Source organism: Battus philenor, unplaced genomic scaffold (assembly GCF_028537555.1).
Source record: "Battus philenor isolate CCGP_79_NKW_IND1 unplaced genomic scaffold, ilBatPhil1.0.hap1 SCAF_4, whole genome shotgun sequence".
NCBI lineage: Eukaryota > Metazoa > Arthropoda > Insecta > Lepidoptera > Papilionidae > Battus > Battus philenor.
The window spans coordinates 8527096-8541993 of NW_027181704.1; the positions used below are offsets into that span (position 1 = coordinate 8527096).

General features: G+C 33.5%; 1 protein-coding gene across 2 annotated transcripts in view; it reads right to left on the reverse strand.

Moving 5' to 3' along the window:
• LOC137928564 (bestrophin-4-like) overlaps window positions 1-14233 on the reverse strand; it is a 29994-nt gene extending 15761 nt beyond the window's left edge. For both annotated transcript variants that reach the window (XM_068771428.1, XM_068771427.1), the window contains exon 1: window positions 13964-14233. In XM_068771428.1, coding sequence (XP_068627529.1) covers window positions 13964-14034 — 71 coding nt within the window. In that variant the 5' untranslated portion in view covers window positions 14035-14233. The remainder of the gene's footprint in view (window positions 1-13963) is intronic.
• Window positions 14234-14898: the final 665 nt, after the last annotated feature.

The window sequence follows — 14898 nt, forward strand, 5'->3', positions numbered from 1 at the left end:
TTATTGAGAAGATTTTAACGGGGTCTAGTGTTTATCAATAAAATGAATGAGCTTAATTTATTAAAACAGTTTAAATATTAAAATTAATACAATATACAATAACCAGACCTTATTACCTTTTGAGATTTATTATGAACATAAAGTTATTTGTTTGTCAAATAGAATATCAACTGAAATCAGACTGATTACACATTTACAACATTTTTAATTGCCGTCATTAAGGAAGTCAAGCGTTTGATCACTTCGCACCCGAGTGCAGGTTACGTCATAGTGCGTTTTAGATAACAAGAAACATGAGTTGAAGAAAATAGTATTAACAAGTGATGCGTCTACCGTATACATTACTTTAAAAACTAATTATTTTAAAATGGCTATTCACGAGATAAATGTATGCATTATAAATATATTGCACATTTTGTTAAGTCTGAGATGTAAGTATGTGTTTATGTACATGTATTGACAAGATAAACCTTTATATTACGACATTGAAATACATATTAGCTGCAATAAAATTTACCAAAAAATTTTGAAAATTTTTTATATTTAAATTTGTAGCAAAAATAAATTATTATTTTATTATATAAAATATTATTTATTTATTTTTAATAGACACGCTACTAGCAAACCACAATGTACTTTTACGTTAGTTTCGTATGACATTATATTAATTTAAAAATGTTTGCCCATTGCAGGCGCACTCATCATCGCCATCATATCTGCCGATAGACGTCACCCAAAGATCGCCACGATGACGATTCCGACGACCTTGACTATGACGTCGTTCCTAGCCCAGGGCATGGTTCAGAAATGTCACCTTATTATATAAGTACCTACTCTTACCATGCTCATAATATTTAATAATAAGTTAACACATTGTCACTCACTCCAAAGGTACGCTCTACTGGAGTATATATGTGCGTTGATAACAATCAGTGTTATACTGCAAGGAAACCTATATGTGTACGTTAGGATATAAGTATGCGTAAGGAATACGTTAATGTTTTTTCATCAAACGGTGTCAAGTACTTCGAGTACAAGTGGGACGTATCTAGAATAGAATAAACGTCTAAGGTCGAACGCGAACGAAGGCTTTTAGCCAAACACACCTATAATGGCTAAATAAAATTGATTTCAGCTGTTTCATCACTAAGAATAAATTTATATAAAATTCTGAAATTCATATTTATTTGTCAACTTGGGACTCACGGTGTGATTCTTTATTTTCGCTGTGGACAAATGATAACCATCCCGAGTCCCAAGTAGCGAAGTCGTGCTGTTTAGATTTTATAAAGAGTAAACCCAGCATATTTTCGAGCATTGAGGATAAGTGACGGATTGTCAAAGTTAAGTGTTCAGATATTTATTGACGCAAGTATTTCACTTGGCTCTTTTCAACGTAAATAGTACATTTAACAATATGTATAATAGTACTCGTATTATAATAATGCAATAACATATTATGAATAATTCTGGTACTCAAATGGTTAAAATTGTGTTTCCTTCAATGGTGTGAAATACTTTTCCAGCCTTGAAGGAAACACATTTTTAACCAGTGATACTACTCACAGATAGGGTGCCCTGAAAAAATATGACTATAAAACAGGTGCCTTTTGTCAAAAAAGGCTGCATTGTTACATAACATCGTATATTTGAACGACAAATGAAGATTAATGGAGGGTTAATATGTTTGTACCTTTCAAATGTTAATGAGTCAGCCGTCAAGAACTAGTATTTATTAAATATACTTCCACTAGAAGATAGACTTGATTAACACAATAGTTAGAATTATGTTTAAGTAATATCCGACTACGGACAAAGAGGTTTAGGATAACAAGAAATCAATCTTTTCTTTTTTGTTTAAGTCCCGGACATGCTTAGGAAATAGTAAAAGTATTTACATTGCCTTGTTCGTACAATAACAACTTATCTTGTGGTTAAAGGTAATTTACCGGCGTGAAAAGAAAGATTCACACCTAAATTTCTCATTATAATTCTAGGAACAGTGGATAGAAGGAATAGTTCGTGAGTCCAACACGATGTGAATACGGAAATCATGGCGAGGATATTACGTAATGCTCTGACGCATCACGACTCTGAGCGATATTGAGGCGTGGATTGTGAGTAGCTTAATTTCATAATAGCGTTAATGCTAACATAAAACATATCTGTATATTGAAGGCCCTTAGAACAAATGATATTATTTTAAGTATTACTAACAAATTTATGTTCGATTGGTGCCAGGCACTGTTAGCATTTTTGGTTTTTACAGCTTCGTCGAACTCAGGGCTCGCAGATCCGGAATGCGCTACCTAAAATTTAAAAAACCCTACGTCAGACATGACGCCTGACGTATTGTATTGATATCTAATCGTTTGTCGAAGGGATTCCTAAACCTCTTCTCCGTAAACTTTTAGAAGTATCGATATCAGAGTTGGGAGGGGATCGTTCCCTTCCAAGGCGTAGTATATTGTACAGTTAAAACAAAATGTTGGTTTACAATGGGAGTGTTCGTATGTTTTACAATCTAATAACTGTTGACACAGCCTATGCAACCGGATATGTATGTCTTGGCCCCGCGGTGGCGGGCACGGTTGTTCTGCTTGCGTCTGTGTGATATCGCGTGAGTCACTCCAGCTCTTCCCTAAGACACCGAGGCACTAAGACGTCGTTGAAAGTACAAAAGTATGCTAGAGTTCCCATAGTTTAGACAAGAGATGGCAAAGGATACCGTAGGGTTTCAGTCGGTAGTCCGCTATAAACCTTTCGTTGCAACAGAAGCTGTAGGATTTCCCTATTAGAAAATAGAAAACTTAACAAACGGATAGTAAACAACGCACATCAATGCAAAAAACCCACACTTCAAAGTGCAAGATGCAACAGCGTTCATGCATATTTATCACCTAGATATAAAATTTATGTAACGTTAGTGCAATCACAAAACAGGAAACAATAAAATACGTAATAACGTGATAGTTGCCATGTTTTGAGCTCGGCAGAAGAAACTTATCTTTAGAAAAATATTTTACGTTTAAAAAAATAAAACAATAATGTTTTATTTTATCGGCCTGTATAATGTAACGAAAGTGTCAAGATAACGATACAAATCGAGAGAGTTGTTTCTTATAAATAATGGTTCTAAAAGCTAAATAAATGAGGAAATTTTTCAATATTTGCAATGTCAATGTTTCAGTTTTCCTATTGTATATAACTGTCCTCGAAACGCTTCACAAACTTAATGAGCCTCAACTTCCCTTGTGAGTGGAATTTCGTAAAATTTCAGAAATTCGTTAGGTTCAAGAAATATCGAGATGAAGCAGTATGTAGGTAGAAAACTCTGATATAATAGGCTACAGATACACAAAAAATTGTCATTTAATATCTGCTTCGGTCATTACTTTCGATCACAAAATAAATTTATTTCTTTCTGTTGGAATGCTACAGGCCAATATCTTCTGACAGGGTCAATCAGAACAGTGAATATTTAAATAAATCCTTAGATTTTCACGATACGTTTTTAGGATGTGAAAAGGATTTTTTAAATGTCGTACACGTTATTATTTAATTGAAAGTAAATACAAATGCTGGAACGTCCCCATTAACTTGGAAAGACCTCCAGTGATTGTCAGTGAATATTTTTGTTTAGTTAATTTTAAGCGCCGGATGTGCGACAGTTGTGTGAATATGTCAGCCAACAACGATCATTTCTGGATATATTTGTGTAATATACGAGTTTAGGATATGAATACCATACGTGGATGCGCATTTCAGTCACGCACTGATTGTTGCTTTTTGATGATTTAATCAAAATTAAGTTATTACAGCGGATACATCGATAATAAACCGACCTATTTATAAACGTTGGATTACTAAGAAACAATAAACAATGATATCATTGAATAATTATTACATTGAAAGAAAATGAACGTTATCACGCTAATGCCGAACTTGAGGTTCGAAGGTTGTAGCCTTATTTCAATTTTACATTTACAGATGACTTTATGTTGGTTTTAAAATTTCAACAAAATCCCATGGACAGCAATTTTTCAATATGGTCGTTATATAAAGATCAATAAAAATATATTACAATTGATATCCCATAAATGTGGCATATTCGTAAAACCGATTTACAGCGAGTATTAAATATTCTACTCAAAACCTCAATAAATTATATTAAAAAAATAAAGACAAAATACTATTCTCTTATGTCTCAAATATTGCCTAAATAAATGAATATATTCAGAAGAAACAGAATGTAATAATGTAAATATTTTTATTAATTTTTATTGTTTCAATTATTCTTCTATACTTGATATAACATATAAGTCATGGCCTTATAACGAACCTCTATTTTAGGTGTTACGGACAGTATTTTGTGCAGGGCATCCATAGATGAGGAAGAGATTGCTGGCCTTCGTTCTACTTAGATGTACAGAGTCAACAGCCTACAGATCTATCCATCTTAGGTCACGTAACGTAACTTTCCGTGATCGCCGGCGACGTCAAGGGTCTGCTGGGATTTTTCCAAGAGTTGCGTTGGCTTGAGTAAAACTAAACCCGGCGCAAAATGAGCGCAATTGCCGCTCGGTTGCGAAAACAAACCCGCAGAGACAACACAAAATTTTAAAAAGATATTTCTAATCATTAAGTTGACAATAAAACAGAATTACGGTCGTAACAACAGTTCCAAGGGTACTCTGGCAACGTTAATGTTAATGAGTTAGCAATGTAGGCGATCGTTCGCATGAGTCACAAGTGAATGAATAAACATTTGGCGTTCGCCGAATTGCTTAGCTTCAACAAAAAAACCCGCGAAGTATTTATTTTAATACGAAACTAATTCGACCAATTTTTTGTTGTTGTCGACAAAGAATTTTTTTATTTATCTAGTATTATTTTCTCACGTCGTATAAAATTAACTGCAAATTAATAAAACAAATAATGATTAATTAAACAGTTAACTAGTATTTTAGTAGTGATATTAATAGCAATTTGCACATGATCTGCAGAAAGGGTCGTAACCGTATTTTCATATTATCTTTGGAGATTTTTGAAGGAGTATACAAGTGATTGATTATGGGTATAAAAGCTCTAAAGAGGTAAATGCATAGTATATTCGATGTTATCACTTTACACAGGGTAATTGGAAATGGATGTTAAACATGTAAAGTTTTTCTGACAAATGACTTATGGGTTTCTTACTAAGGCAAGTAGGCCCTAGAGGTTACAACAGGAAGTCCTAAGTAAAAGTGTGTATATTAAACAAGCTTAGTCCATATTTATACCAATTTTTAAAACTATGAAAACAATATTCAACTAATAAAACAAAACAAAATCGTCAACCTTATCACAAGGCGAGAAGTATTGTAGAGCACACTCTTTTGCCTGAAGTAAATATGTTATGAAGCGCTCTGGCGTGGGATTTCCTTGTTCGATACGTCGCTGATGACGAAGTATTGATCCTCTGTGCTATGTGCTATGATTTCACCCCTTTAAAGCGTTTATGTCTATAACCAATCATCCTGTATATGTGGGTCAAAGGATTAACGAATGTATTATTGAGTAGCTCTAGTATTGCAATCTGCCAATCTCCACTCTTTATCTTAGAAAATTTCAATTTAACAAATCACATTAAAATTATAGCGGTGTTTAAATCTGTCCACATTTGCGTTTGCAATACGTGACTGATGACTACTTTCATTAATATTTCAATTTCTTGACTATAATAGTCAATAACTTCCTCTTATCGGAAATAATATACCTGAGAAAATTCTACGATAAGATTATAAATCCATTTACAAATTAAAACTGGATTTACATTTTGTACATTTATTACTTATGTTAATGTATAAGAACATCTTATTTTAAATCGTTATACTGGTTGATAACAAACGTCTTCAATTACAGCTATGTAGCAATTTAGAATGTTTGCGCCGTTGCCACGACCGTTGATAACGGACTGACGGAACGGAGCGGTTTATACTCCCCCTCGGTTCGCCAAGTATACCTAAAAAGCATACCTAAGACGCGGTGCAATGGTTATAGTTGCACTATAAGCGCCAGGGTCTTTTCAGTGGGACATGGTCATGGACTCTGGTCAAAAGTAAGAGCGACAGCCCATGTCGCTCTTACTTTTGACCAGAGATGCGACAGGCCTTTCCGGAATTCGTCACATACTTTTAATTTTAAACCACTCTGTTTAATATGAGAAAGGATCCAGAATCAAGAAGAGTAACTGGTAATCTTGATGTTATCGTAGTCTTCGACATGACTGTACTTGTACAAAATAAAAATTCAAACCAGGGCCGCCGATTCCGTCCCTCCGGCGTATCATAATTGTTCCCGGCGAAGTTCATAGAAGGGTGGAACTGTTTTTCCATTCGATCGCCGAGTAGAACTCGCCGTTACGTTATGACTTAACTTCTATTATACACGACCATCACACTAAACACTAGCACAAGTTCTGTTCTTCATGATGCACTTAATGTGATTGACGTAATGATGCTAGCAGGCTTAGGCTTCGTGCAGCTTCATCGATATTGAGCTTACGGAAAAAGGAAGTCGGTGAGCTAGAAATTATACGCTGATGCGGCCGCCGGTGTCTTGAGTATTAATGTGATACGTAATCGAGGCATAGCACACGACGGAAGCCCGATGTGCGGTGAGTACCGTAATGTTGAGATGACAAGGGGAATTTATTTAAATTCCGCTTTAAGAGCGACGAGGAACTCCGAATGCTTAGCAATAAACCAGAAAGCGTTCTGATGGATGGCTTGCGTAGTTTAGCGATTATATTAGTTTAGTTACCTCTATAGTTTCAGAAATCTCATCGAAGTCTATATTCACGAGATATTGCGCGAACGCTTCGAGCTCCTCGGCGAGAAGGTGCCCCAAACCGGGGCTCCTTCTCGGCTTTGAAGATTTCAGTTGCTCAGAGTGAGCCGCCGAAGATACGGAAGCGGGAGTGATAGGCTTTCCACTTGAACAAAGAAGTTAAGCCTAGACTGACATAGCCGGGGAAGGGGTGAAGAGTTCCGAAGCAGGCTTCGAAACTTTTACCCCGGGAGCGGAAGAGCTCGATCGGGTGGTGCCTTTGGAGGGACGAGAGGAGCGAAGGCGACCTATACGACGCCTTAAGGCGATCCTTGTAGTTGACGGAGTATTTCTCACTCTTACAGAGCACGCACGACTGCATAGGCTAGCACTTACTTTATCCTGAGCCATTTAAAAATTTAAATTATGTATAGTAATAATTTAATTCGCTCCGCTTGATTGCAACGCTACGAAAATACTTAAAAGTAACTAATCTCAGAAATTAAAATATGTCAGTATATATATTATATAATACACACCATTACTGAATAGTAGATAATAAATAATTTCACTACCCACTAATCCGTAATTGGGTGTATGATGGGGTTATGTACCTCCATAATATCCTCTTTCTGAAAAGGCCAGTGGTGAAAATCTACGTCGTATATATACGCTATACATCTTATTATCTTTAAAACATTTTCAACATACACAAAGTTATCGACTCTGTTCCACTTGTCTTGTACGTGTATACTTCAATCAACGTGGAATAAAAAACTAAAACGTAGTTGAATATTGTTCACACGGAATGTTTGAGGTCGTTAACTCTGTTTTTTACGTCAACTCACACATCGGTCCAGTGACAAAAAGATATTATTTGCTCGTGTTAATTAAATAAGTGAGCAAATAAAACCAATCTCGGTTATAGCATCTGTTTTTAGCGAAAACGAGGGTTTGCAATTGACGCCTTTTGGGTTTAAAAAATTATTGGTTATTGTACAACTTTACTATGTTGTGTTTTTAAAAAAAAATTATGCAAGAATCGATATCAAGGTAATTTTTTTTGTATATGTTTAAAGTTGCTCTAATTTAGTATTAGGATTTTTTGATATAATTGTGTTGTTGGTGTGCGATAGTGGTCGTTATAAAATCCTTGAATTATTTTGAGTTCTTTGCGAGGAGTTCAGATTAATAGCAAAAGCTGATCACCATATTGCAACAAGATATATCAGATGTGATTTAATTATAATGTTGTATATAGTGGGCCCGACTTTTTGTGGAATAGTTTGATGACTTCCGTTAAGCCCCTAATATTGACATAAGTTTCGTTCTGTCATGATTAATATGTATTCCATGTTAACTTTCCTTCAACCCATAATCCCAGGTATTGTTCTTGATTTGAACGTCGTAGTGTTTGATTGTTAATAGTGAGTGGTTTAAAGTCAGATAAATTTATATTATTTGTAAAAAGTTTGTTGATTAATTGAATTTCAACCATTCTTTTAAGCAGGTTTAGGTTCTTTTGCACACCTGTTATCATGTCTTCAATAAGATTACCAAAATAGAAAAGACATTTATCATCTGCATATAATGGAAGGTGTCCGGTTAATCCAATTTTGCTTATATTAATTATGTAAATGTAAATTAGGAATAAAATAAACATATTAAAGTTTAGAACTTGACGTCTATATAGTCGAGTATATGCAAGTAGGATGTAAACATGCCAAGTTTTTTTTACAGTTTTTTGTGGCTATCTATGTCAAATGCTTTTTTGATATCAATGAAGACATTTAATATTACGTCCTTTTTATTATTTCAATCTTTATTTTAGTAATCAAATCAATAGAAGCTGTAAGAGACTGCTGTTTTATTAAGATTTTAATATTAACTAAGTAGGAGAAAATTTAAAATTTGTTCAAATATTTTTGCGACCACAGGTATGACTAAGATTAGGTGATAATTATTGGAATTAGATCTGCTTCCTGATTTGTACATAGAGCATCTTTAGCCACATTTAACATGTCGAGAAATACTCCTCGCGTCGAGCAATTATTAATACAGGTAATTAAGCTATCAACGATTTTTGGTTTCAAACACTTGATCGTTTTAGTACTAATGCCGCCAAAGCCTGTACTTGTATTGTTATCTAGATTGTCTATAATTTTATATATTTTCTTTCACGTGCATGGTGTAAGTTCTTATAAAGATTAATTGTATATTTAGGTGATTTTGGGAGTTAGTAATGTGCAACAAACTGCACAATTTGTTTATTTTTATATGTATTCGTTTTGCTAATTCAGCACATATTGATGAGAAGTTATTGAACACTTTGCGAACCGTGGCACTCTCTTTGAAAATGCCTGAATTTGATATTAAGTTATATTAATGCTATTTTTAACCTTATTTAATGCAATGTTCTTTGGACGTTTTTACATATTTATGAAGAAATTGTAGTAATCAAATTTTTTCGCGTGTCGATTAAAGTTTTGACTTTTATCTTTTCTTATTTGAACTCCTTTTGTAATATTTTATTGTTTCTATGATTTTTAAGTTGCTGCCAATAGTATTTAAATGCATTATTGTGTCAATTATAGATTTATTTATCCAGTCTTTTATCAGGAAAGGGATTTTTTGACGAATACAAATTTATTATGGATGGAAATCTCTTATTCATATAATCGCTATTATTTTAGATTTCCATCAATGTACTCATCACGATATCTCTAGAACCAAAAATGCTTAGAGACTTAAAATTTAGTAGGAATATTTCTTCCGCCGTAATTTAGTAAGGGAGGTGCGGGTGGACTTTCGTGATATCAGAATCGGCGTTCATTAACAAAAATTATTATCAAATAGCTTATAACAGGTTGTCAAATATCTCCCTTCCGCTTTTTTACTCTTTATTTAATGCTTTATAAAAAGTGTTACAGTGATCGGATTTAGTTCAAATATGTGCCGTTTTGTTCGATAATCTGTTTCCATCTAGACGGCAACTTCATAATACCTCCCTCGTAGGAGCCCCCCTCCTTATTTGCGAAGAACTCGGACAGCCACTTTTCACAAACCTCTTTTGAGTTCAACTTTACACTACCAAGGGCGTTCGCCATGGACAGGAACAGGTGGTAATCACTTGGCGCTATGTCCGGGCTATATGGTGAATGTGATAAAACCTCCCATCCGAGCTCCCGTAGCTTCTGACGAGTCATTAACGAAGTGTGTGGTCTGGCGTTGTCCCGGTGGAACACTACACCCTTCCTGTTGGCCAATTCTGGACGCTTCTGGTCGATCGCCTGCTTCAAGCGGTCCAGTTGTTCGCAGTAGATGGTAGAATTAAGCGTCTGGCCATATGGGAGCAGCTCATAGTGGATGATTCCCTTCCAATCCCACCAAACACACAGCAAAACCTTCCTGGCCGTCAATCCCGGCTTGGCCACTGTTTGGGACGATTCACCGGCCTTCGACCACGACCGTTTTCGCTTGATATTGTCGTATGTGATCCATTTTTCGCCAGTCACCATCCGCTTCAAGAATGGGTCGAGTTCGTTCCGTTTCAGTAGCATATCGCAGGCGTTGATTCGGTCCAGAAGGTTTTTTTGCGTCAAATCATGCGGCACCCAAACATCAAGCTTTTTTTTGTATCCAGCCTTCTGCAGATGGTTTAAAATGGTTTGGTGACTAACTCCCATCTCCTGGGCGATGTCACGAGATGCCACATGCCGGTCTAACTCGATGCAGTCCATGAATTGATCGGTATTTGTCGTCACAGGTCTTCTGCCGGCTGGCAGAAGGTATCCATGGTGTCGTTTTCGCCGGCTCTGAATCGTCGAAACCATTCCTCTGCGGTTCGAAGTGATAGAGTACCATTCCCCAAAACACCATTAATCTCACGGAACGTTTCTCTAGCGGATTTGCCTTTAACGAAAGAAAACTTTAAAATAGCGCGAATTTCGGCGTTAGTGAACTCCATGTCTATAACTGTTGAACGCAATATCCAAACTAATCATGCATAGCGTCGTTTTGTAGGTTATGTCAAGACCTTTCAAATTATGTATAGTATTGCCAGATACGAGCTCTGTAGCGCTTTGTACATAGCCGCGAAATTCAAAAGACAAAAAGACGGAAGGGAGATATTTGACAACCTTTTATATTATGTTTTTTAAACCTTATCTGAATTTTACTGTCTTCATGTCATCCTAGAAAGCAACGATATTCCTCTCGAGTTGGTTCGTACCTTATCGAAGAGGCGGCTTTATTTTTGACTCTACTCTGCTTCGCAAGGAGTTATAGTTATGGGAAAAAGCAGGAAGAAACTCGACAACAACATATATTTTAATAAAGTTTAACAGTACAGACTTAAACATATACATTTTATCAGATATAGCCTAAATGAAATCAAAATAATCAAGCGAAATCACTGCTAATAACCATTTATAGAATAATAGGCCTTTTCGTTAATTTACTTTTAATATGCGTTTTGAATTTTGTAAATGGTAGTTTACGTTTAAATTTACTAAAATTAATTTTACTTACAATTTTACTAAAAATTGAATTTTACTAAAAATCTAATTCTGTTTATTACAAATGAATTAGAGACCCTGGTCTTGGAGTGACGGAATCTACTTTGCCAGCTTTAACTTAAGAGATCAAGAAGAAAAGAAAAACTGCTTTCCTTGAGAGAAAGAAGATTATTAAAAAAATCCCCTTAAAAGGATATTCAAGGCAGGTATGCGATGGCATTTTCCCCATGTGAGACAATAACAAAAACACTTATTAACCTTGACATTTATATTTAGTGATAATGTAAACAAAATAATTTTTAATTTATCTTAGAGATATTTACACGGGATTACAACTCAGTACTTTTTAGATTATATTACAATAAGTCTTAACTTTATGTTTTTTTTCCATTACTTGAAATATGAACATACATCAGGGCTTTGCTTTTACTACTTATTATCAACCTCTGAGTTTTTGCATTAGCTAACTCGATTCTGCTTCTACACCTTTCTCTTCTTCCTTGTAATATTGGTAACGTATAATACATTTAAATATTTTATAATAAAAACTGACTTATCCAGATTGTCTATTTATAACTCCATTAAGTAATCATAGCCGATACTCGGAAAGAATCTGATAAGATCGTACAAAAGCTTTGGTAACACTAGAATAAAACCGGTTAACATAGTTATTGTATACATTGCAAGTAGAATTCGGCTTCAAAACTGAATTGTATTTACAATATATTTTGATTAAATAATTAAATGTTTTAAATCTTAAAAAATCAACCTTCTAAATCATCGTATTATGGTCGTCAGAAAACTCTGGATGCGAGTCGCATGTCGTAATGATCTTCTTGGAAATCCAGGGAGGCTTACGTTCAGCAATGGACGGCATGTTCCTGAGATGATGATAATTCATAAATTGATTCAAGATTTTAGTTCAGTTCAATTTAATTTACTATAAAATTGCGTAATAGAATAGTAAAATCCTTCGATGATACATAAACAATTGTCAACGTAAATAGTTGCTTTTTTGACCACATATTAATCATTTTTGAAAAATACTAAACTTTAATTCGAAATTCGGATTAACATATAAACTATTATGTGCGCAACTAAGTTCTCACTTTAAATATAAGGCTTCAGTAAATGTTGGTCAATTTTGACATATCTAAACGTCATGAGTTTATTGTGAAGTCTTTTATTTGTTAATAATGTCTGATTCAGCAGTAAATAATCGTCATTTATACATTTTTATTTTAAAGAGTTGCTTTTCTTATTACGGATAACGACGGCTGAAACGGAATGCGGCAACCAAAATTATTGGCGAAATTGCTATCGATAATCTTAGATAATTCCCGTTATCACGGATTCAAAGAACCGTTGCAAAATAATTGTTAAAAAGTATAAAAGAATGTTTTTCTTCACCCGAATAGAATAGTTAGATTTATATTTTGCATATTGATAGCTGATTTGGGTATACATTTTTCAATGTGTTTATTGTTTAAATGATACAGTAACATGCCATGTGTTTCTAGAAGTTGAAGAAAACTAAATAAAACTGAAAGGTAAATTAAAAGATATCCAAGTACCAAGTACATTAAGGTTCGTAAAAAATGCAGTAGTTGAACTAAATGAATAAATAATGTCCCTTCCTTGGGAACAAGTATAGCACTTCGATTTTTATGTCCAATGGACGGTCGATTGTCAAATTACAAGGTGTACCTATGTGAAAGATATCGTTTGTTGTTTTATCTAATAACTTTTGTAAGAAAAAAACATATTTTAATCGGATTATCGATGATAAAATGTTTAGATGAAAAAATATTGTAGGATTTTCAAAGAATGACGTAAATATTAGTGAAATTTGATGATTGACTTGCTAATATTAAACGTCATTACTTTTTAATATAGATCAATTTATTATAAAGCTTAGTTAATTATATTGAACATTTGGGTCTGAGAATATTGTTCATTTCATACGTAGACGTTTTATTAAAGATATATAATTACAAAATTTACCTGTAACATATGTTAATATGTTACAGGTAAATGAAATAGCTTATAAAATATGAAAAGAAGAAAGTAGTCAATCCATTATGACAGCTAACCGAGTAAGCAATACCTCTTAACTTTTTCTGTATGAATTCGAAGAAAACCTTAGCGCGTAAACACTTGTGTTAGTACAACATAAAAGTATTAATTTAAATGAAATTTTTAATATATAACAAATCCTGATCGAAATATAGTGTTCAAATTAAATCGATTAAGAGCATTTATTTTAATATACTTCAACAATAATGTGTAATATAATCGTGTAAAGTTTTATGTGTGTTTGAGAACAATATTAAAAACTCTTCGGCTGTGCGGATGTGAGGCACCATATTAAAATGCGCTATTTAAGAAGATTTATATACTGTTGTGAATTCATAAGACAAATAATATAACAATATTATATCCATTCATTACACAATATAATTTAGATTTTTTAAAGTGTAAATTATTTATAAAATTATAAATAACATTTGTAGAGAAAATTAAATAAAACTGATAATATAACATTATTTATTAAAACAAAAATATAACGAAATATTTTTGTTTCTAATAAAAAAAAAAGAAAAACAAAATAATAATCAGAAAATTAAAAATCTTACCTGTATAAAACTTTCAAAAACGTTCCAAAGCCGCGACAAGTAGCTACTTCACCGGTATATGTAACAGTCATTTTAATTAATATAAATTATAATATTAAAGCTAAGTAAAATTATTGTAATTACTCATAACGAAAGTTAGCTTTTTAATAAAGATGCTAAAAAGAGCAGTAATAATTCTACAGTTATCGAACTCAATGTAAAACAAATCGTAATTCAGAAATACAATATTATTTTATTTTATATACACAGTTGTCGCAAATTATACAACAATCACACAAACGTTACAGCGTACACGGATTTACTGAATGTAACACACTGAAAACAGAACATAGTCACAAAAACAACGTTGTGAATTAACAAAGTACGTCTAAAAGCAATGTGAAGTTAGCAATGGTAGGAATGGACATGGCTATAGTTGCCGTTTAAAAATTTCGTGTTGATAATACTGTCTTGTTCAATGTTTCAAACGTTATTTTTTATAACAAACTTGATTTAAATTTAATCTTTTTTGTTCAATTCCTTTAATTTCAAATTGGCAAAATATTATTTCGGTAATATTAATAGCAGAAGAAAATTTACGTTCAATATTTGCACTTTCATTATACATACTTAATATAAAAAAAAAATGTTCGACTTGATTCAACCCTATTTTAAATTGATTACTTTGCATCATTCATGACTAAGAATATTTTTATAAGTATTTAAAATATATAGAACAAAATATTAAAATTGATAACGCTGAATATTTTCCCCCTGTCTGGGGGAAAATATTTAATCATCAGCGTCTTGGGCTCTAGACTAAAATTTAACCCTTCCCGCTGAGACACGTATGTAATGGCCTTTTTCCTATTACATACTTGTTCTAGCCATAAATTTTTTTAAAAGAGTTTGAGCATTCTAAGAATAGAACAAAAGTTGTGTTAGACAAACTTGTA